At 39.1% G+C, this 23,526-nt stretch overlaps 1 protein-coding gene across 2 annotated transcripts in view; it reads left to right on the top strand.

Moving 5' to 3' along the window:
- ANOS1 (anosmin 1) overlaps positions 1-13,001 on the top strand; it is a 140,193-nt gene extending 127,192 nt beyond the window's left edge. Inside the window, exons 9-14 of one of the 2 annotated variants that reach the window (XM_035115473.2) lie at positions 1,609-1,752; positions 6,536-6,633; positions 7,871-8,042; positions 8,520-8,740; positions 8,873-9,011; positions 9,702-13,001. In XM_035115473.2, coding sequence (XP_034971364.2) covers positions 1,609-1,752; positions 6,536-6,633; positions 7,871-8,042; positions 8,520-8,740; positions 8,873-9,011; positions 9,702-9,760 — 833 coding nt within the window. In that variant the 3' untranslated portion in view covers positions 9,761-13,001. The remainder of the gene's footprint in view (positions 1-1,608; positions 1,753-6,535; positions 6,634-7,870; positions 8,043-8,519; positions 8,741-8,872; positions 9,012-9,701) is intronic. The other variant, XM_060273484.1, reaches the window with a different exon arrangement.
- Positions 13,002-23,526: the final 10,525 nt, after the last annotated feature.

Below are 23,526 nucleotides of genomic sequence, written 5' to 3'. Positions count from 1 at the left end.
TTCAGTTACCCTAATCTGCTCATGTGAATTTCGTGGTTTCAGCAGTTTATATTCAGTCGTTCTTTCCCTTACCACAGCTAGTTTTAAATTCACACCTTCAGCTACTTTGGGACTTTTAATATTTTCTTGACTTTCCTTCTCCCTCTTTTGTAGATCATATTTCTGTGAAATGTGTTATCTGTCCCATCACTCCCCCCCCCCCATTGATTTTTATATTTTGGATTACTATTTCAGAAGCAGTGTCACAGATCACTTTACCTATTGTTGTCTACACATGACTTGCAAAGGTGTAATCTTTGTAGTCCTGAAACAGCCCTGTGAACTTTGAATGAAAGGCAGTAGAGAAATTTTATTTTTATTTTTATTATTAAACTTTTGTATGACACAATCTTGGCAGGTGATGGTGCTGATGGATTTAAGGTGGCCGCCTTTGCAAAGCTTCATTTTAATAGTTAGCTCATGAGAAACTGGCATGTCCACTGTCCTAGATTAGCTTAACTTGGAATTCCTTTTGTAACTTGTTTAACAGGATTTTACCTTAAAATGTGTTCATGAAACACATTCTTCTATGTAATATACAGAACTGATAGAGTTATCACTACAACTCACTTTAAAAACACTGCTTTAGGGCTGTCTAATATTTCCTGTTTCTTCAGCAAATAGCAGAGAATGTAGTTACAGGAAGTCTGCTGTCCATTTCACCTTTGAGGTTTCCCCCCACATATTCTGTTCCAGTTTAGTTAATTTATATTTTTTGGGTTAGCTCTTGTATATACAAGTTATCGTTTTACTAACTACTGCTTTGGTTGGCTCTATATAAGGCCTAGCCAAATATTGCATTTATTTGAATGTTCAACTATCTGAATAATATGAATTCATAATGGCTGCAATTCATTTTGATTCACTTTGGCTATGAATATATATCATGATCTTCCAAGGGAATTTTTGGCTTCTTTGAGAAAGAAGCAGAAAATAAGTGAATCTTAGAGAGAAAAAGTGTAGGTATTTGGGTTTATTTTCTCCCAGTTCATTATTTATGTGAAAAGGGAGGACTCTGGCAATAAATAGTACTGTTTGATCGTAGTTTTGTGTGTTTATATTTAATCTACATTTGTAGAGATTCCTCCCCAAAATATTCGGTCTGAAGTGTGGGCATGCCCTGCCCCAAATGTGCATGTTCTCAGGCATACTCCAACTATGTCTTTATGCAGCTGAGCTGCTTTTAAAAGTGGTTTCATGTAGTTCTCAGTGGTGGCTCATGCCATATCTTGACCTCTTCAAATATGATAAGCACTGATTGTCATAGTATTGGGACCGAAGCTGTCAAAAAAAGTTAAATCCAGATGCTTAAGAAAGGGGAAACTTCTGATTCTTAGGATATAGCTACACCACATTTTTATACCATTTTTAACCACAACTCTCTACAACATTCCTCTTCCCCGAGGAACTCTGGAATTGTAATTTAATGGGATGTCTTACAGTATGTGTACTTTTCTTTTTAAAAACCCTACATTTACGGAATAATTTGCAATATCCTGTGAATTCAATGAAACCAAGGCAATGGCCTTCACCAATGAAAACATAGATTTCCCACTGTTTGTTTTGCAGAAGAACAGGTATCTATGGTTGAGAAAGCAACTGATGCTGCTCCATCCTTTAAAGGAAGAAGACCCACTCGTCTTCTTGAAATCGGAGTGCCTTTTTATCAAGATGATCAACTTCAGGTGAAAGTCTATTGGAAGAAAACAGAAGGTTGGTAAAAATCTATTTGAAATCCAGATAGGTTCATGGTGACCCAACTACAGAAGGACTTCTGCTAGTTGTACAAAGTTTGATTAGCATTTTAGGAGATGAAGGGTAATAAAATATTCTGGGTATTTGTGATGAGAGCAGTTGTGGACTGAATGTACGTTTTGTTACAAGTGAAGAAATTGAAATACAAGTTACAGAACCACATTTTAAGTACAGTACCCTTTTAAATTATTTATATTTGCATTGTCCCCACCTTTTCAGTGGGCTGGATACTGATCCAGCTGTCCAACCTGCCATATTTTCCAGCAATTTAGTGCAAATTTAATGACTGAGATGTTGTATTGAGACCAATCACAGGACCTTTTGTGGAAACCCCTTCGCAGCCTGCAACAAAGCTTTGTCCTGCCTCACCAGAAAGAAAGGTTCTATGCTTTGATGTGATTCTTTACAGAGTTAACCCACAATAGAAAATTAAGCATTGTAGCCAACTAAGTTCTACTCAGAGGAAACCCACTAAAATGAATGAACCTACGTAGCTTAGTCATGTCCATTAACTTCAATGGATTTTCTCTGAGTAGGACTGGCATTGGATAGAACCCAATACATTTCTATCAAAATACAATATAATTGGAGGCTACATGTATAATGTGCTTCCTCCTTGAATACTATCTGCACTATCAAATTTGCACTATAGAAGCTAAAGCTTTTATAAAGTGATGCAAGCTAAAATGCAGATTTAATTAAGCAGCAGAACAATTCAACCTTATGACTGAACCATAGAAGCGTTTTAAAACTAAGCTGTGGATTTAGCCAAGCAGTGCCAGATTTAGGGTGGTGTGGGCAGTTCCTGCACATAGGGCACTGAGCTGAGGGGTGCAATATATATATATTACCTATATATATGCAAGTGGGATGCTGGTGGCACTGTGGGTTAAACCACTGAGCCTAGGGCTTGCCGATCAGAAGTTTGGTGGTCCGAATTCCTGCCACGGGGTGAGCTCCCGTTGTTTGGTCCCTGCTCCTGCCAACCTAGCAGTTCGAAAGCACATCAAAGTACAAGTAGATAAATAGGTACCGATACAGCAGGAAGGTAAACAGCATTTCCGTGTGCTGCTCTGGTTCACCAGAAGCGGCTTTGTCATGCTGGCCACATGACCTGGAAGCTGTACACCGGCTCCCTCAGCCAATAACGCGAGATGAGCGCCGCAACCCCAGAGTCGGTCACGACTGGACCTAATGGTCAGGGGTCCCTTCACCTTTATTTATACAAGTACCTATTGAGAATACAAAAAATACTGTGAAAATAAGAAATATGGGGCGGGGCATATTTTGTCATTGCCCAGGGTGCCATATAACCAAAGTCTGCCCCTGAGCCAAGCCAAGGTGGACCAGCACTGTGTTCCTTGACTCGTGCATTCTTACTGCTTACATGCTTTGATAAGTGCTTTTCATTGGCTAGTGGCTGGTTCTTGGTACTTAGGAAACAAGTTCTTTTAAGATTAATGTGGCTGCATTGGAGAAATATGATATCGTGCTAAGCATACACCTCTGTCTGTTGTGTGGGAGATTTTATAACTTGGAAACATAATGGTGGGTTTGTGATGCTTGTCTTGACTTGCCTGCATGCTTAAAATCCATTTCACAGTGATGAATTTTGCCATCTTCCACAAAATAAAAACTTAATTAGAATATTATTTCTTATTCCTGTCATTTTAGATTTTATCAGTTTGTGATGTTTGAAGAGCAAGGCTATTTTCCCTTGGGATAATCTTCATTTTTATGTGACTTCACTGAGCATATTGTAATAGACAACTTCATTTTTTCTTTTTTTAAAAGAAACTATTTCCTCCTTATATGAGCTGTAAGTGACTAACGTTGTTGCTTTTCACATACAGGGCTCTAGGAGTATGTCACTTATTCAGGGCCACCCAGCAAGTTAATTATTGAGCTGGGATTTAAATCTCTGGAAGTCAGGTTAACATATAGCGCTCTATCCAGTATGCCACACTGCCTGAAAGCATTTGTGGAATGCAAAGAATGCAGTATCTGGAATAGTTTGTTAAAATCTTAATCACGTTTTAAAATGAAATTAAGCCTGAAATACTGTTTTTATGATAGCAGTAATACATTCACTTTGGGATGTGTATTAACTTGAATAGACACATGCCTGAGGTAGTATAAAATGTTTACGAAATATTCATGATTTACTTAGGTATAATTGTCACTGAAATATATAGCAATTAGGTGAGGACAATGGGTTTCTGTTTTGGAAAAATGAAAGATGTCTTTCATTTGGTCCTTTTGACACAGAGCTGGGATTAGAGAAATGCTGTAGATCCCACAAACAGCCTGAATTCAACCCTTGTCAATGAGGGGTGGGGGGTAGGGGGTGCTTGCGGCTGCATTTTTTTGGCCATTTTAGCTGTGTGAAATTAGAAATTGTGTGCTATTTATGTAACACAGGGGAACCTACTCAAATGCTTTTAACTCCTTGGCACTGGGAGCTGACAACTCTGGGAGTATGTTGCCAGGAACAGATGCATGCTCAACTCTCAGCCTGAGATGATTAACTGCATGTGACAATTAGGGTCATGTGCAGTATTGAAATTGCTAAAATTAAAGTTTCTCATGTCATCTTCTCCACTCCACTGTTTGAGGAATATAGAATTGAGAGTTTCGCATTCGTGTGAGAAGCCTCTAAGTCCTTTCAGTGTCAATATCCTCAAGCTTTTAAAGTAAAACGTTTCTTCCCCTAATTTTTAAAGGCTTTAATCGGTTCGTACTTACTGCAGTAATTGTGATCACTTTGACATTTAAAGTAAGAAGCTTTCTCACCCGTGGCCCTCTGATCTCATTGGTGCTGGGCTAGGTAGAAGGAAGTGGCATGAGAAATCTAGTGCTTATGAAAGCCATGAGATTTTGGAGGGAGTCTGGAGAATTGGGTAGCTATTGGGGATGCACAAGCAAAAAAAGGATCAAGTATTTCTGAAAGGCCAGTTCTGATGTGCACAAAAAACTCGAAGGTACTTGGGGAACACCAATTCTGCTGCCTTCACTTCACCCTTTGCTTGTTTCCTGAGATCCCAGCAACTTACACGCAGCAGCAGGGATGGTGGGAGAGCACTCCCAGAATATTTTTTGTCATTTTGCCATAAGGACTCTGAGACTAGTAGCCACAGCCCCTGTGGGAGAAGACACATGCTGAGGTTATGGGAGTATCTTCTGCTACTACCACCTTTTTTCCCTGCCCTGCTCACCTTGATAGTGCTCTCAAGTATTCAGTTTTGTGAGTACTTATATTTAAACACTCTAGGAGCTATTTGGCTTCCCCCCACCCCAGTCACCATGAGGTTAGCCAAGTTACGTCAAATGTGGGATGCATATTTCAGTTCTGTGCTGATTATTTTATTCTCCTTTGGGTCATTCACTGTTTTCCCCAAAGACTGCACATTGGGTGTCTGGAGCAACACAATTACCTTTTAATGATAAGTGTTGCTCACACTTAATATAAAACTGTGTACTATACCCAGGCATACCCTGGGTGATTTGTTATATATGAGTCTCTCAGAATGACTGCAGTTTCTCAGTGTAGTGTACAATGTCTGCTCTTCCCATCTGAATACTTGTAGTGGTTGGATGGTAAACTTTATCTCTGGGTTTTTAATGAAGCAAAATCCACCATAGATCAGCACTGTACCACAACCATCATGCATACATACATGTAGAGAATCTCCTGTCCTACACTCAACTTGTCCAGTCTTATTTTCAGCAAATGGAAAGTGTCCTAACTAATAAATAAACCTTGGTTCAACAGTAAGGACTGCACTGGAAATATATAATAAGCTAGAGAGCAAGTCTTGCTTGTTGATTGATGTGCATGATTTATACATGACTTTCATTGATGTGGCAGATTCCAAACCACGGTGGAACAAGCAGTACTTAGTCTGCTGTTTACTAAGAAGCTGTTCGTTGGCAGCTGTGCATGTGTCATAGGCAGCTTTCTTATACTGAATAAGACCAAATAGATCATCTAATGCTGTCTTGCTGTCTTGAGCTGAGCTCACCCTTTCATTATGCAACTGAAGTCTACCTTAATATAATATCCCGACTGGAAGGGATCTAAACATGCGCAACATGCGCAAATCACTGTGCCATCAAAGGCTAGAAACACCTAGAGGTCATCATGGGCAGGCTGTTTCTATGGTCACCTCATGTAGAAGTAATTGTGATAACAGGACCTAATACAGAAATGATTATGTTTGTGAAATCTTGCATTGAAATAAATGTCCAACTAATAATGATAAAAAACAACATTGAAAAACAGGAACAACTTTATTGGTTAATTTTTTTTGAACTGTATATATTGGGTGTGCACCAGCACAAAATGAGGATGCCAGCATAAAATAGCTGCAAAAAAGAGGTAGACATTTAAAAAATGGGTGTCAGTATTCCATACCAGTGAGTGTCATCACAAGAAAGTTCTCTCTCTCTCTCTCTCTCTCTCTCTCTCTCTCTCTCTCTCTCTCTCTCTCTCTCTCTCTCTCTCTCTCTTATTGCATGCAGCTGATACTGATCTTAATTAAAGTATTCCTGTAATGGGGTGGGCTTATAGGGGACAGCCACCCCTCATCAAATCCAGTTCTTCGAATGGCTCTGACAACAGTGGATGGGCAGGAGACAGGAAGGAGGAAGTGAGCAGAGCAGGGCTCAGGCAGCACGATGTATTAAAAGTTGCAATTTATTTTAACATGTAAATAGTATTCTCCTATTTTGTTCCATTAAGATGCCAGTAGCAGGAGCAGATATCATGTCCAATGGTTCCCAGAGTCTTGTCTCCACAATGATACAAAAGGGCCTGAAAAATCCAGTGGTATAACTTATGTAAGTAGAACTTTAGTAATCAAAAAATTGGAAATAGATAGAGGGGTACCATCATCATATGGGGGTATGGAAACTATCTTTTTTAAAATTCCATTGCATCCAATTCTTCTCACTGTTTTCAGAGGAGCCACAACAGAGGAAACCTACCTTTCCTGTTATCCCATTTCTCACCCTACTTCTATTCCCTTCCATATCTAGCACAGACTCCTTGTCCTTACCTTTTGAAACCTCACACTATCTTTTGGTCCTTGTTTCTCATTATGTTCCCATCCATGAACTCAAATCCTCCAACTCTAGCACCCTGAGCCAGCCAAAGATCTCCTGCTACATTAAATGACTCTGCTGTTCTTCCTTGCTGCCTGCATGTCTTGAACTTCCTCCCTAAAAATGATGCCTCCATGGCCCTCCCATCTTCAAAGCACACATCAAAAGCTACCTATTCTGTGTGGCATGTGACTTATATCCTCCATCTTTATTCCCAACTGTAAGCAAGCTGTAAGAAAATGTAATTGCATTCTCCCCTTCCTGTCCATTTGGCCTATGTAAGGTTAGTAGTGGTGCGTAGTAGTGGTTGCATGGACACTCCTTCCTGACACTGGCATTACTGCTGCTTACCTGGGCAGGGAGCAGGACTCCACAGCTGTACTGGTGCATTCACATAGCCCTGATTACACTACAGCCCCACCATGCCCCAACCATTTCCAGGTAAGCATTAGTGATGCTGGTGTTGGGATGGCAGCTCCGCCACACATGCTGCTACTGTGTAAGGCACCAGAAAGAACCAGAGTTGCTGATTTGTGGTGGCTCTCATAAATTCTAGATGGTCATTTCCAGAAAGTACTAGTTTGAGGACTACTGTTCCACTCTGAGTGCTTTGGCTTACAGAGTGCTGTGATGCCATCAAGTAGCTTGGATTTGAATTGCTACCATTATGCTGATGACACATAGACATAACTTTCATTTCCATAACCGGATGATAGGTGGGTGCTGTAAATTTTGAACTAGGGTTTGGAGATAGTTCGTGTCTGGATGTTGGTAAGCATATGTTGACTAGGATAGGATAGCAGAAGATGGCTTAACTGCATGATAAGGAAACTAGTCATTTAATTTTTGTAATCTTGTTTTCTAAATCAAAACCACTTTGGCATAGATAGCTTGATTAAACATTTAATCTGAAGCCAGATACCTCAAATGCAAGATAATAAACTGATTTATATGTAAACTATCTTTTTTGTAGGAAAACTATATAATTCTTCAAGACCTGTTATTTTCCTGCAAATACAAAGTTACAGTCCAGCCAGCAAGATCCAAAGGCCAATTAAAGGCTGAAAGTATTTTCTTTACTACTCCACCTTGTTCTGATCTTAAAGGAAAGAAGCACAAGCACATCAGTTGCCCCACTGAAGGAGGTAAGCAGAGATCTGAAAAAATGGCAGAATTTTTATTTTTATTATTATGTATTGAATTTGTATCACTCCCAATACCCGCAGATCTCAGGACGGCTCACAACATAAAATCACAATACAGTATACACAATCTGGTAGCTCTTGAAAATCATTCTGAAAGATTTGAATAAAATAAAATTATGAGAGCGTTCATTGTAAATAAACGTGTTGGCAAATCAAAGCAGATGGAACTCTGGGGTGGTGGAGAGTCCTGCAAGAAGTCAGTTCAGAACCCTGACAAAAATGAACTGTCCCTTACCTATAACCCTCTAGGGAGGGAGGGAGGGAGGGAGGGAAGAAAAGTGAGAATCAGAAAAATAGAGAGGGGCAGAACAAGTGAAAGAATTCTGTGTGTCTATATTTTTTATGTGTCTATATTTTTAAGCTCAAAAGAAATGCTAATATATTATTTCTTCTTGTTGTGATGGTGATTTTTTGCAGTTCCAATCGTCCCCAAAGTGCTGGCCAAGCCCGAGAATCTTTCTGCCTCTTTCATTGTCCAGGACATCAACATTACTGGGCACTTTTCCTGGAAAATATCAAAAGTAAATCTTCACCAACCCATGACAGGGTTCCAAGTCACTTGGGCAGAGGTTACAACTGAGAGCAGGCAAAACAGCTTGCCCAACAGCATTATTTCCCAGTCACAAATACTGCCAGTAGTAAGTATTTGTTACTTCTGTGTTGTGGGATAGGAGGGAAGACTTGAGGGGACAATAACATGTGCACCATTGTAATGAAAATCTTTGATCTAGCTAATGCTTTTCTTTTTATTGCTCCTATTTTCTTTTAAGGATCATTATGTACTGACAGTTCCCAACCTGAGGCCATCGACCCTCTACCGTTTAGAAGTACAAGTTCTGACAACAGGTGGAGAGGGACCAGCTACAATAAAATCATTCCGAACACCTGATTTGCTGATGTCTCCACACAGTGAGTATTTACAATGTATGGGAAAGTATTTTGAAAGATGTCCAGGTAGAATCAGTATTTAATAGAAGATTCTTTGCCCTTCTGAGGTACAGATCACACCTAGCAGGTAATTTGATGCCCATACAAACCTTGATGGAATACCCACTCGAGGGTATTTTTGTTTGTTTCATTTAAACATGGTGGAAACAAACCCTGTTGCCAGAATTCACCATGCACCTTGGCAGGGGCGTAGCAAGGGAGGGGCGTTGGGGGCGTTCTGCCCCAGGCAACCCGCGATCCTGAGGGCGCTATGGCGGCTGCCCTGGGCTCCCTGTCCCCAGAAAGCGTACCCACGGCCCCACGGGTGACACACCCCACCCCCAAAATGCATCCCGCCCCCGCGGGCGGCACACCCTGCCCCCAGAATGCGCACCAGCCCCGCCCACACCTGCTGTCCGCCCTCGGTGGCAGAGCATGCACTGTGGCCTTGATTCAGTGGCTCTGGTTTGTAAACCAGACTTCTAAGAAGCAGGAAAAATATCAGTGCTTGCAATGAGCAGCTTACATGTGTGCCAGCCTTCCACTGCTCAGAAAATAAACCCTGCTGATTTAATCTTCAGAGTGATGCAAAAGATTTTTTTCTTCTTCTTCTACCAACATCAATACAGATTTGTATCAGTCACAGTTGATTTATACTGCTTTCCTTTATAGGACCTCATCTGAAGCAACACCACCCACATCATTATAAGCCGCCACCTGAAAAGTACTAAATTGCATTGGATTATTAACTAACTGGAAAAGAACATAAAAGAGCTCTTGCGAAAATATCAGAAAAACGCATCTATACTGGACTATGAAATGGTCTGTGCTTTCAGTGGATGCTCATCATTTGAAAAATGTTTTATGAACTCCAGGATGAAGTACGCCAGGCAAGGATCACTGTATTCATGTAAATAGAAACATCCAACATCTATGAAAATTCAAAGAGTATATGGATATAGTGATTTACTAGCATCATAGCGTACACTGTTTGACATTCACACTCTTCTCAGTCTTTATTATTGTCTATGTGCACGGTGGTTTTTTGTATTATAGAGAGTTTTAAATGTATAGATGTAAACAAACATTTATCTGTTATCAATTTACTATATCTCTGATCCTGTAATTATTTGTGAAGAGAAACAGAATCTGTTGACAGGGCAGTCTCCAGCTACAATGCAAGCACAACTACTTTTAGCTGCACAGTATAAATTCCCTCCCCACTTCTATTTCTGTGGCCCAGAGTAACTGTTTAGATGGCTACTACCCACAAATCCCAAATTTTGATTGGTTTAATGAATACCCTTGATGCACTGTGGCAGATGCGGGAAAATTTGTAAATGCTGCCAATCCCAAATGATCTTGGCAGAAAGGTGTGTGCATTTGGAGAAATATACAGGTGAAACTCGGAAAATTAGAATATCATCAAAAAGTGCTTATTGAGAGTTCTGAGGACTGGATAGAGAGGCCTGAGGTTTCCCACCTCTAATGGAAATGAACATGGAAGCAGATACAGAGAGAACCTTATGTAGAAATTCCAATACACATGATCCTCAGGATGAAGCTGTTAGAATTACATGTGTTCTTAAATATTCAAATATTGATGTCATTTTATTGAACTAAGCAACACCTCTGAGGATTTTGAATATATTTTTTAAAGGAAACCTTCTTTACTGTGTTATGAAGCACCACAGCTAAACTTTATTAGCTTAAATAATTCCCATATGTTTTCAGCAAAATAGTACAGGGTGATGCCTTCAGATTTACAGTTAATCATTTTTTCTCTTGCCCATTTTGCTTTGTAAGCACAAATTAACATGCTTGATAGAAAGTTTCCAGATATCCTGCATGCATGTTAATTAATGCATAGTTCTGATTTTAGTGATAAGCACTAAAAGACATTTTCCTTCAAATTTTTATGTTTGATCTTCAAAAAAAAAAAAATCTAAGCACACTTGGTGTGTGCTTTTTATTTTATTTAAAAAGAGTCTTCATTCTGTAATTTTAAGCTCTGTATTCATAGAGAATAATAAAAATCTAGGGAAAGGGAAAGGAACCCTGGATGGTTAAGTCCAGTCAAACTTGACTATGCGGTATCGCTTTCCAGTACTTATAAATGAAGGATATCTGAACTACATCTGAAAGTAGTTCCCATAATTTAGGAAAATTCCTGACATGTCCTGGTTTTTGGGTGCAAAAATGGCATCGGGGGAAATTTTGTGGGTGCCAGGAATGTTACTTTTTGAAATATGGCAACCCTTCCATAATTGCCAGGGGATCTGAAAGTGGATTAAGTTCGGGGGGGGGGGGTTAGAATTCTGAACAATACCTAGTTCATCTTCATGTTCATTCCCTCATCCCACCCCCAGCAGGAGGCTTGGATTTTTAGCTTTCTCCCCCCCCCCTAAAGTAAGCCACTCTATAAAGAGAACTAGAAAACAAAGTGTGGAGGCAACATTCTAAGACTTACTAGGCAGAAGTCCTTGAATTATTCCATAGGCATTTATGGGCTCGAGCAACAACTCTGTACTTGTTGTTGCAAATACAATTCATTGTTTCAGAGAGGTTACATGTGTTCATCACCACAGTATCAAGAGACGACTTTAACACATATGAAGCAGCCATTACATTTCAAGCATTGCAATAATATATAACTTTTTTGCCATTTCATATCACCTGGATGGTGAACACAGTTATATGGAGACAGCTTCCAAATATTGAGGGACTGAGAACAGCTTATAGGCATTCAGTTTTCATGTAATGCTTTTTCTTTCTGATTTCAAGGGAAATAGAACAAAAAACCACATACATGTTGAGTTCTAATCTCTCCTGTTTAGATTTTAGCCCTAAACTATGGTAGAGTGTTGGATGTGAATGTGGCCAATGCTGTTCAATAGCATTAGTTTATGTACGGTAATAAGTTGCAAGTAATCAAGTTAATCACATGTATCATTGAACATCCATGAGCATGGAGACTAAAACATCAGCTGATATCTGTGCAGTTCTGAAGACAGTTAACTAGATACTTAAACTGCATTGAAATCACTGAGTTATATCATCATGCCAGGGATTGTCTGTGTAGGGATGAGTTTAGCTACAAGAATATCATCTGCCTTCAACCAGAAGAATATAGGATCAGGGCCCAAATAGTTTTATTCCAATGTATTGCCTTTGACAAAAAAAAGGTGATATAAATACTAACTTATTTATTTTCAGAATACATATCCTTTTCCTTAATCCTTTTGTTGTGGCTGTTAAGTGTTCTTAAACCTTTGATCAATACCTGTGGACATGCAAGTTGCTATAAATTTCATATATACTTGCACATTGTAACCAGGAACATGATGCTTATATGTTGTTGCATGTTTTTTTAAAATAAAAAAATAAAACTTTATTTAAATTAGTAAATTAATACCTACAGATGTTGGTGGCTCTATATGGTTTGCATGCCAAAACTCATAATTCAGTTATAGGCATGAAGTCTATAGCTGTATTACCTCTCTTGAATATATTGGTAAGATACAATTTGAAAAGTAATTAATAGAGGTTCTATATGTAAAAATATTTTTCCGTTTTATGTAATTTTATTGTAGTGTGGAGATAACAAAACTACTTATCTGTTAACTAAATTGGCTGTAGAAATCATGTTTTTACAACAGTCATTTAAAAGTCAGTATTTATTTATATATGTTTTACAGAAGATGGTTCATTTGTGCGTGTCAATGTTACTTAGAATAATCCTTGTAAAAACATTTTGTAAAAAAATAATTGTAAATAGGCTGCTGTATCCTCATTATTTTAATGTTTAGATTTTGTACATAAGTTTAAGTAATAAACTACCCTTCTATATAGAAATTTAGTCTCACGTACTGTAATTTTTAATTCATTAATTCAAAGTGCCTTCCTATAACCACAGTTCTCCATAGAGAGTGGTTGTGATTCTAACCTATGCATGAGGCTGGTCATTCATAGCCCAAGTTTTATACTCTAGCAAATCATCTAGGATAGAGAGGGAGGACTAAATTCAGCATATCCACACCCTGCTCTAAACAACTGAGCAGCTCTAGGCAGAAGGCATTCTTGCTTTCACTTGGTTTGCTGTTTTCTTAAAGAAACTTGAAAGGTGGTGTACATGGGCTACACACAGATTCTTTGCTTCTCAGAAAACTCCCGCTAACCAGTTTGCAATTTATGCTTCTTCCACACCAGTTTATGTTTCTTCTATTGCCTCTCTTATTAAAGTTCTCAATGGTAAGATAATTTTTCAGGTCCTTTATGGAGCTGCTATCTGAATCAAGGTGGCATCTTTGGATTTAAATGGTGTTTCTTACAAGCCTTTTTATTCCTATACCTGTTTCAAACGCAGCTACGCTATTGGAAACAGAAGGGACTAACCCTTTGAAGCAAGAGCCAGGCAGGCAGTCCTGCTTAAAAATTATACCTTTAGGATGGCAGCAGGGTTGTTGTTGTGTCTTCTTGATGGCAGTGATTGTAGTGTTTGGACAAAACATGTCACCCCAAAAACTTGTAGCATTGGAATTCCACCCTCCCTTGTCCTTCAGTTGGGAATATCACTCAGCATCAACTTCGGCAAAGCAAATATTATGGGATATTTCTTTTTTGGACCATTTTGCTCATTCTTTTCTGGACCATTTTGCTTGCCTGCCTTGTGCCTTAGTCATTTCTAACATTGATCCTTTTCAGTTAGCTGTTTGTTTTAGGGATTTGCATGCAGTTAAATAGCAAAAGGCTTTTTACTGTGGACAGATTTAAGTCGTTGCCTTCTCAAAATTGCTTTTTGGTTGATATACTGGTGTTCTTTTCTCCTTGTAAGAACCAGGGATCTGTTATATGTTCTGTTTCCTAATTTTTAGGCTAGAACTCATCGTCCAGTGATTGTCCTTTCACTGGCCAAACTATCAGGAAGGTCAGTTCAATTGTATTTTAAAAACTTGCTGGGGAATAAGGTGTCATTGATAGGGGCCAATTTTTTTACCAGCAGCTGTGAAAGCAGGAGGCAATTAACCATCTCAAGTTGGAAGTCTATTTTTGGGAGGGGGAGTCTACATATAGCAAATACAATACTATGTGGCACCAAACCAAATTGAATTTGATTTAGTGATGGTTTATTGCTCTTCAAATATGCTACTGGTATTACACTATTCAAGGTGTATGTTTGGTGAAGGGGGAGGAATGTCTATGTCTTTTGTGTACAGGTGATATAATTTTATTACCTGGAATGAACCCAATCTCCTCAAGACAGGCCTAAAGCCAAAATACTGGCTTTTCTCCAATGACAATACAACATAAGGAAAATCAAAGGAACCAGACTGTGGATTGCAGACAGATTTGAGCTTTGGAAAATGTATAACTGCAGGTGATGCGACAGAGAATTAATCTTGCCAGTAAGCCACTGGATTTCCCCACATTTGTTCCTGCTGTCAAGGTAACACTTCTTGGTGTCTTCTTAACATTTTGGGCTGGTTTGTAGCCATCATTCTTGAAACTGCGTAAGTAAAGGCTAATAATAGGATACCCTCCCAGAGACAACACATTCTACTTTCCCATAAATTCTGGAGGAGATACTATTTTAGCCTTATGAAGATTGGAAAGGGCATAGTGAAAGTCCACTGGAGAGATTGATTATTATTATTATTATTATGCATGTAGGTTTCAATGAGGGCATAAATTGCTGTGTAGTAAGGTGGGGGAAAGGATGGAATTTATGTACTAAAATATTTGTTTCTGTCCTAATTCTTACACTCAAAGGGGGAAAGGAGCACATCCCCCATGGTAGGGTCTAATTTAGTTTGGATATAAACTGCATCTCTTTTCTAATGATATGATATTCTTTCCAAAGTCTAGTAGCCCATTTGCTGCCTCTTTGAACTTAAAATCATGTTATGCAATCATCAGGGTGACTAAAGTCAATCACCTTCTGGGGTCATGATCAACACAAAATGAACAGTATGATTCACTGAAAAGAAACTAAGTGGGATGAACCTAATTGGAAGAGAAAATAGGTTAACAGCAATTAAAGTTTGCAAAAAATAAAAACAAAATCCCACTGCATATATACCCACATACTTGGGAGTAGGTCTCACTGATATGATCTGAATAACTGCATTCAGAGCTGCAGGTTAGATCTGACTTGCTGCTTAAGTACTTCAACGCTGAGATCATTCTAACAGTTGAAAGCAGAAAGTGACATCTTAAACCAATACAGGTTGTGATATCTGTACACCTGCTTTATGAATTTATCTCTGCCAGAAAGTCAAGAGAAAAGCAAAGGACAGACCACTCCTAGTTTTAATAACCTTGGCTGTGATTAATTAGATACTTTCCCAATGGTAAAGTCTTACTGAATTACTCTTGAGATTTTTACTTTATTTTGCCCATATTAAATATGCACCATCTTTTGAAGGTACTTGGCTGCAGTGATCTCAAGAAGTACCGTAATTTATACGGTGTTGTTTGGTGCAGCTGCTTATCAGTTCCATCAGACTACTTTGTAACTTGCCCAGATATATTGCTTCAAACATGTTTGGCAAATACTTTTGCTAAAAATAAAGTTTAATTGTCACCTATAGCTTGGCAAATTCTGCAAGGCATACAAATTCTGCTAGGGTTACATGACCTAGATTGTGGAAGAACCCACTTTCTGTTAGTTGGCTCAAACAGATGTGAATGAATAGCAGAGACGGTCTGATAACTGGATAGCCAGGCCCAGAAAGAGCCATTTAAGTTCCCTATGTCTGGATAATATCATGCAACACAAAGCTGACACTACTTTAAATCTTTGCTGTATGTTTGTCCCTCAGGAACTACAAATGTGTATCCATTTCATACCTTTATTGGGGGGGGGATATCTCACAAATGATTTGCATTTTGTTTTCATACATAGTCTCAGCAGTGCGAAAAGAGACTTTTGTTTCAGAGTTTTCTGATAATAATTATCCTAAAGTCAGCTAGGGAATGTAGCAATACATGTGCAGGCTAAATACAAAAATACTACTTAAAAGAGAGGCCATTTTAGATCCTATTTGGTTTGCTTTGCCTTGGGATTTTTTCTCCTCCTGAAATCCAAGCTAAGACTTCAGCTTAAATTTCTGTTCTTGCAGCTACTAGAGCTTTTATTTTATTTTTTACAGTCATGGTTTCTTGAATCCTTTATTCGATTATTTAAGACAGTATATTTTTTTCGTAGATAATTTTTGTCAGAATTCTTTGAGGGTATTTATTTTTGTATGTTAGCTTATCTCTACAGCTGTAAAATTATTTCTCGCCCACAAAGTTACCAAATTTGTGATGGGAAAAAAAAGCTACTTGCAAAATAAAATCTCCACATTTAAAATCTACATTTGGTTACGGGGTAATTAAACACCCATTTTGACATTAACTGGCTAATAAAAACCTCATGTGAAAAAATGTGTCTGAATGCCACGGATAATTTAGTTAGACAAATCAAATCATACAGAAGTCAAAACAATTGCCTTTGCGCAAAGATTAAGGGTTATTTTGCTCCCAACATGAACTTGAACAGTGACAAAGTTAGCAGGGATTTGTTCTCTCTGAATGCACGCTGAAACAGTATTTGTGCTCCTCTGTAACTTGCAGTGCATGTGCTCCTGGAAATCCTGATCTTCAAAGTACACCACAGGATTAATTAATTCAAATGTGGCTTGCTACAGTTCAGATTTTAGACTGTTCTGTCAGTGGGGTTCTCATCCCACATTGAAACTATGCAATACAATATGGAGTGAAAGGGCAATAGAAAGCTCAAATAGAAATGCCAGACCTTGTTGGCCAAGTTTGTTGGCCTAGCATTGAAGCTGCTTTAGGTCTATATACTAAAGGAAAAGGGATTTGCTTTCATCAGCAAAAAAAATAATCCACATTTGTGGGGATTTTCTCTCTAGTGCAGTAAGAGTTACAGTAGGAACAATCCCATCTCTCATCATCTGTCAGAACTTTATATCGTTATTTGCAGTGAAATCCTTTTAACTGATATGAAAATGTTATGTTAGACTTCCCTGATGCTCAGATAGCGCACGAAATTATTCCACAATAAGCAGTTGATTTTATCATCACATAATAAACTATACCTGACATATTCAAAGAATGACTTGTTTTCTTATCTCATTGAAATAGAAGCCCCACTTGCTTAAAATGGCAATAATATGTGTGTGAGAGAGGTCTGCATTTCCTTCGAAGACATATACTTTCAGTGTGTGTTTTTCTACGCAGAAAAGAATGTGGTAATCATATAATTTTTAAAAAGCATTACTGAGCCTCAAATCCTGTTTATGGATTTTTGCCATTGGTGTCTTGCTACTACAGAAACCACTTTATTGCTGAAGCACTGGTTCATATTATCTCGATCCTTATGTTGTCAAACGGGCAGCATTCACACCCAAGAGGGAGGTATCAGCAATCTAAGGGTTTGCAGAAGTTCAACAACAAAATCTTTGGAAAGTAGGAAAAAATATAAAAGAGGTGGCGGGGGGACTGGGGACTCTAAGCAGGCCAGTACATACTGAGCATGCTCAGTGGGCACAGGATGTGGGCCCAGGAAGTTGACTAACCGTCGGGGACTGGCTGGATGCTGAGCAGTGGTGGCTAGATACTGATCAACCACCTGTCTCCAACCAGCTACTGACACAACAACCTTTCAAGGAGGTGTTCTAGTTAAAGTGTTGTGTGTTGTTCCTAAAAAACATTTTAGCTGAGCTTCTGATGACAAAGGAACCAATATTGACAATGCCTCTTCCTGCACCTGCTTCCTGCTGTTGACCATGGAGGACTACCATCAACTAGAAAGAAGACAAAAGTCTCAGAGCTCCAGTAAGCTTAACCTATTCCTTTAGCTTATTTTATTTAAATAAGAACCCTGTTGTATCTTAAATGCAATGATTGGTTAATGGTGGTTATTTTTTTAATTTAAAAATTAATTATTTAATTTAATTTTATTATTTAAAATAATTCAAATTTAAATTATTTAAATTAATAAGCTGCTATTAGAATTAAATTACAGTTCCGTAGCCTACTAGTTTAGCTTCACTCCTTAAACACACCCATATATTTTTTGAAGTGGTTTCGGTACTTCCCAAAGATACTAAATGAGAACAGCAGCAACCATGCAAATGGGTGTATTTTAACTGGACATGGCCCACTCACCCCTGTACAAAATTTGAAGACATGATTAGTTAGTCATCTGTAGGATTACCCCATGATAACTTAAACATAGCTACTCAAATAGATGGAAAGGGTGGTGGTGATATTGTATCTAACATAAGACTCCGAGAGCAGGTTCTTGCATATTTGTTTTCTCCTTGCAAGCCCATGCAAACACACTGATTATAAATATTTTAGAAAGCATCCTTCAGTGTAAACGCAATGGAGTGCCTTAACAACCTTTGGGATATACAGTATCAACTATTCGTGTTTCTAGCGCCCTACACTTTGAAGCAATGAGTGAGCTCTTTCTGGGAGGGAACTAACCCTGTTGAAGTCAAGCTTCTAGCCATTATAGTTATTAGTCCAACCAGATAAGCTCAGGGCAGAGGAAGGTCCTCATCTGCTATTGCCACCAGACTGAGTGAACTTTCCTCTTTGTTCTGAAGGCCTGGCCAACCTGTCAGCACACCTGTCCAAGTCAAGTTAAGTCAAAGGTTCAAAGTCTGGGGGTCAATCCATGCAAGCAAAGTCCAAAGGTCAGGAAACATAGTCCAGTGTCAATCCAAGTAAGCCAAGTCTGAAGTTCAGCAGTCAGGATACAGAGTCAAACCCAAAGAACAGTTCCACAGAGGACCAGACAGGCATCCCCAAACTTTGGCCCTCCAGAGGTTTTGGACCACAATCCCCACCATCCCTGACCACTAGTCCTGTTAGCTAGGGATCATGGGAGTTGTAGGCCAAAACATCTGGAGGGCCGCAGTTTGGGGAACCCAATCCAAACTCCATCAACATGGACAGATAAGCAGACACAGCACCTCAGCCCTGCTTCCCTTAGATCAGGCTTCCTCAGACTCTCACCTGTTCTGAGCCTACTCTAGCTGAGGAATCACACACTTTCTCCCAGAGCTAGCAAACCCCACCAGCTAAAGAGCAGAGCTGTGGGCTGTTACCTGCCTCAGCATCCTAGAATGCTTCTCCCGATGCTCCCTACAGCTCAGAGCTTGCCGTGTTCATGGAGGCCGCTCTGGTGATGGGTCCTGCTGCTCTGCTTCCTGTGCATTGAGCCCCATGGCCTTGCCATGCTCTGTCACTCTGTGAGTACTTCCTTCCCCACCCCCTGCTTGCCTTAGAACTTAATTCAGGAATTCTGTTCTTGCAATTCATTGTCACCTCTCTCTGCCACATGAAATGCTCATCTCCACCTGCACTACAGAGAAAGGGTCAGAGGGGAATAGTTTGCCTGGACTAGTAATCAGCTTCCATGATGAGGCAGGCATGCATGCAGATACGCTTAGACATTATTACAATGCTAAAAATAATTTCACACTTATTTAGGAAAATCACCGTTCAATTCTTCTGCCAAGGCTGAGCTTTGAGATTTAAATGGATTAAACGTTTCTTTCAGATTCAAAATGTGATTTTATGGCCTGTAGGACTTAAAACACATACGTTATAGAATACATGACTCCAAAGTAAGCAGTCTAAAGTTTGTAGCTTAATTTCTTTTTAGGAAAGCCCCTTCCGCCGTAGAATGGGGGGGGGTTGTGGGTGCCACGAGGCCCTCACGTGCTGGGGGGGATGGTTGCCACCCCCCAGCCCATTGGCTAGCTCCCGGACGGGCGCTCCCTTGGCACGTCCAATCGTCCTGTGTCTTTATTTATCCCGGGAGGGCTCTGGGTATCGCCACACAACATGACTTTACAGTGAGATACTAAACATTTTTGCTTGGGAATAAATTCCATTGGGTGGTATTCAATACCTGCCTTACTCCGAGTAGACCCATTGAAGTTAATGGAAAGGGATAACTTAATGTCATTAATTTCAATGGGTCTACCTTGAGTAGGACTTTGATTATTATTATTTTTAAAAACTAACTCCGTTGGTATCAGAAATATTGATCAGCAATTTAAATACTACGCCATTTATAAGTCATTTGAACCTTGAAATGAATGTGTGGTTAGAAGAACCTATGGAGATGGAAGATGGGAGATGGAAATCAGAAATAGGTTCCACTGAATGAAGGAAATGCCCTTTAGTCCCATCAGAAATGTTAATAAGAATTCATCTGCATCCAAGCAGGTTAAAATTGAAATGTCCTCATGTTTCAGCTTAGGACTTTAAATGTTTGCAGTTAATGCTTGTTATGTCACCATAGTAGAATGGTGGGCACCTCAGCATTGCTCATGGTTCCAATGAATATCGAACACAGTCAAGTATATACAGTCAGACCTCGGTTTAAGTACGCCTCGGTTTGAGTACTATCAGTTTAAGTACTCCGCGAACCTGTCTGGAACGGATTAATCCACTTTCCATTACTTTCAATGGGAAAGTTCGCTTTAGGTTAGGTACGCTTCAGGTTGAGTACTCCGCGGACCCATCTGGAACAGATTGAACCACTTTCCATTACTTTCAATGGGAAAGTTCACTTCAGGTTAAGTACGCTTCAGGTTAAGTATGGACTTCTGGAACCAATTACACTCATACCTCAGTTTAAGTACGCTTCAGGTTGAGTACTCTGCGAACCCATATGGAACAGATTAATCCACTTTCCATTACTTTCAATGGGAAAGTTCGCTTCAGGTTAAGTACGCTTCAGGTTAAGTACAGACTTCCGGAACCAATTGTGTTTGTAAACCGAGGTACCACTGTACAAACATAAAGTATAATTGTAACTGAGGACTGAGCCTCAATGAGTTCGTGGAAAATTCCTAGTGAAATTCTAAAGCCTGCAGGTGGTAGATTCAAGATGAAATCGCAAAAAGAGCACCATCACTTATGAGCATATGTTGTGCTTTACTTCTTACTCATAATTACCAGAGAGGCAGAGGTGTATCTGAGGAATACATGTGGCCTGAAACATAGACCACATTGTGTCTGTCTGTGTGTGTTTGAGAGAGGCAGTCAGTCATACATATTTTCTTCCTTCTCTAAACTGTGCCCAGGGGATTATCTCTTATTCCAATACCTTGTTGCTTCATGGTACAAAGCAGATGTTCTTTATTTTAAAACCCATAGGTTTAATAAAGTCCCATATTTTTGAAAGGTTGACGTTGTATCACCTCATCCCAAAGCCCACTTAGAGTGGGGGATGACAGAATATTACATGCTTACCTCGAGGGGCCACCCTGGTGCAAAAAAACTCAGTGATTCCATTGGATGTGGATGGCAATTAGTACCATTGCAGGTTTCTGTAGAGGGGGAAAGGTTCACAGAAAGGATCAAATATTTCTTCTTAGATATATTCAAGTTTAAATTCCAGAAAACCAATGCATTTTTAGTACATGTGTCATAATAACCTGAAACATAGTTACCTCGGGGGGGGGGGGGAATCAGAAATCAAGTTAACAAACTTTTCATAAAAGTATGGAAATGGTTTATTGAATATTTACAAGCAAACTGTAAACAGATAAGAACATTGGTGGGATTATTGTAATAGCCTGCAGTTTTATAAGAGTCTATACTTAAAGTAGCTGAATAAATGAACAAATTAAGTTAATTTGGATATGCAGAAAATAATAAAAATAAATTTAAGGAACCGCAGAAAGAGGGGGAAGGAAGTAAAGTTTTGAAATCTTAATGATTGTAAAATTATTGAAATGTATAAAACTGAAAATCAAAAATTATATATAAAAGGAAAAATCCCAGGTGGATCTGTTTAGCTTCCTTGGAGCCATCTTATAGGGTTACCTGAATGAACCTTTGTTCATCCTTTCTAGGACACTGATGTGTGTAAAATTTGCATGTGCTAATTTATATGTACAGGTGCAAATTTATAAATTATTGTTATAATTTAAATAAAACTACATAACTTCTTACTGTAGTGGGGGAAGAACTGTGATCAGGTAACCTGTGAGCTTGTTTAGTCTGGAGCAACTTCAAGGCTCCTACTTCTTTTTCCTCTAAACTGAACAGTCCTTTAGCAGAGATGCCCTTTAAATATAATATTGCCCTTGGTGAAGTAGGACCCTGGCTGTGAACAGTAGGAAGTAGCATAAAGTCTATTGGGATTTGTGACCCTGAAATCAGAAACCCAATTTGATAACTAGAATTTCCCACAAGCTGGACCTATGGTTAAGGGAGCATACTGTCATGTACCATGGAAAGGTAGAGTTCTGTACTTTGAAAAACGGAGGCTTCCTTTATGCCAAATATCAGACTGCCTGGTTCCCCCCCCCCATTGTCAGAATTTACAAATAAAAAAATCTAGGGAATAAACAGTTTGATACTATCACCAAGCAATCCCAATACTCTCTTATCAGGTGTATATTAAACAGCTAGTACAGAATTTAAATAAGCTTCAATAGTTTTGAACTTGTATAAAATCTGAGCTTTTGAAAAATCACCTATTATTACAAAACATTGCACTGTGAATTGTGCTTCTAAAATGGATTTAAATTGCATTGTTGTAATCAATTTTCTATCATTAAGGAAAGTAGATGTTTAAGCATAAGGCACTAATCACATCTCAGTGCACGTCAAAACCACCAACTTCATATACACCTATAGTATAGTATGATCCTCTAGAGAATAACATTTCCCCTTTTCTCCAATAACACCCCATTTGACTTCAAATCTCTGTCTACCTTCCCCTCTTGAACTAGTGCGTTGACATTTCTGCAGGAGAATTACTGCTGGAAATCTGAGGAGAGAATGCTTAATAAACAGTGTTTGAAGAACCTGCAGTCTTTCTCATTGAGGAGAGCTTCCCACATGACCATTCTCTGTTAGGAATAGGTGAATTGCACAGTTTTACTGCTTTAGGGTGGGTGCATAGCTGTCTTTATGACAGAGGATGCCAGTACCCCAAGTCCTACTTCCAACTGCATTCCCAGCAACCACATAGAATGCCAAGGATAGGAAGAAATTTGAGCATATTAGGATACAAGAGTGAACATGAAACTACTAGCACCACACACACAACCTTCTGTTAGCTTTAATTCGGCAATGAAAGTCTACTTCTGCACTCATGTTGAGTTAAATCTCACAGTTCTAATTGTATGCTTGGTGGAAAGGGGAAATGGTGTAGAAAATGAGGTCTAAATCCATACTTGGTGCCCTCCTTTTCTATCCCTTTACCTTTGATGACTGCTGAAAGGGCTTCTTTAGAGCATCTATTCCCTGCTAGGCAGGGGGAGAAGGGGAGAATGCAGCTGAATCTAGACAGGCAATTGGGCTAAGACTGGCTCCTTTCTAACAGCAGATTGCAGATCACTAAAGTTCCTCACAGTTCTAAACTGACACGGGTGGAATGTACACCCATATAAAAAACGCTGTGAAAAAGCTTTTTTTAAACAAAACACGTTTTGGAAAATATATTGAA

This window comes from Zootoca vivipara, chromosome 4 (assembly GCF_963506605.1).
Source record: "Zootoca vivipara chromosome 4, rZooViv1.1, whole genome shotgun sequence".
Taxonomy (NCBI): Eukaryota; Metazoa; Chordata; class Lepidosauria; order Squamata; family Lacertidae; genus Zootoca; species Zootoca vivipara.
The sequence above is the reverse complement of the archived record's forward strand: the minus strand, read 5'-3'. Positions and strand labels throughout refer to the sequence as shown.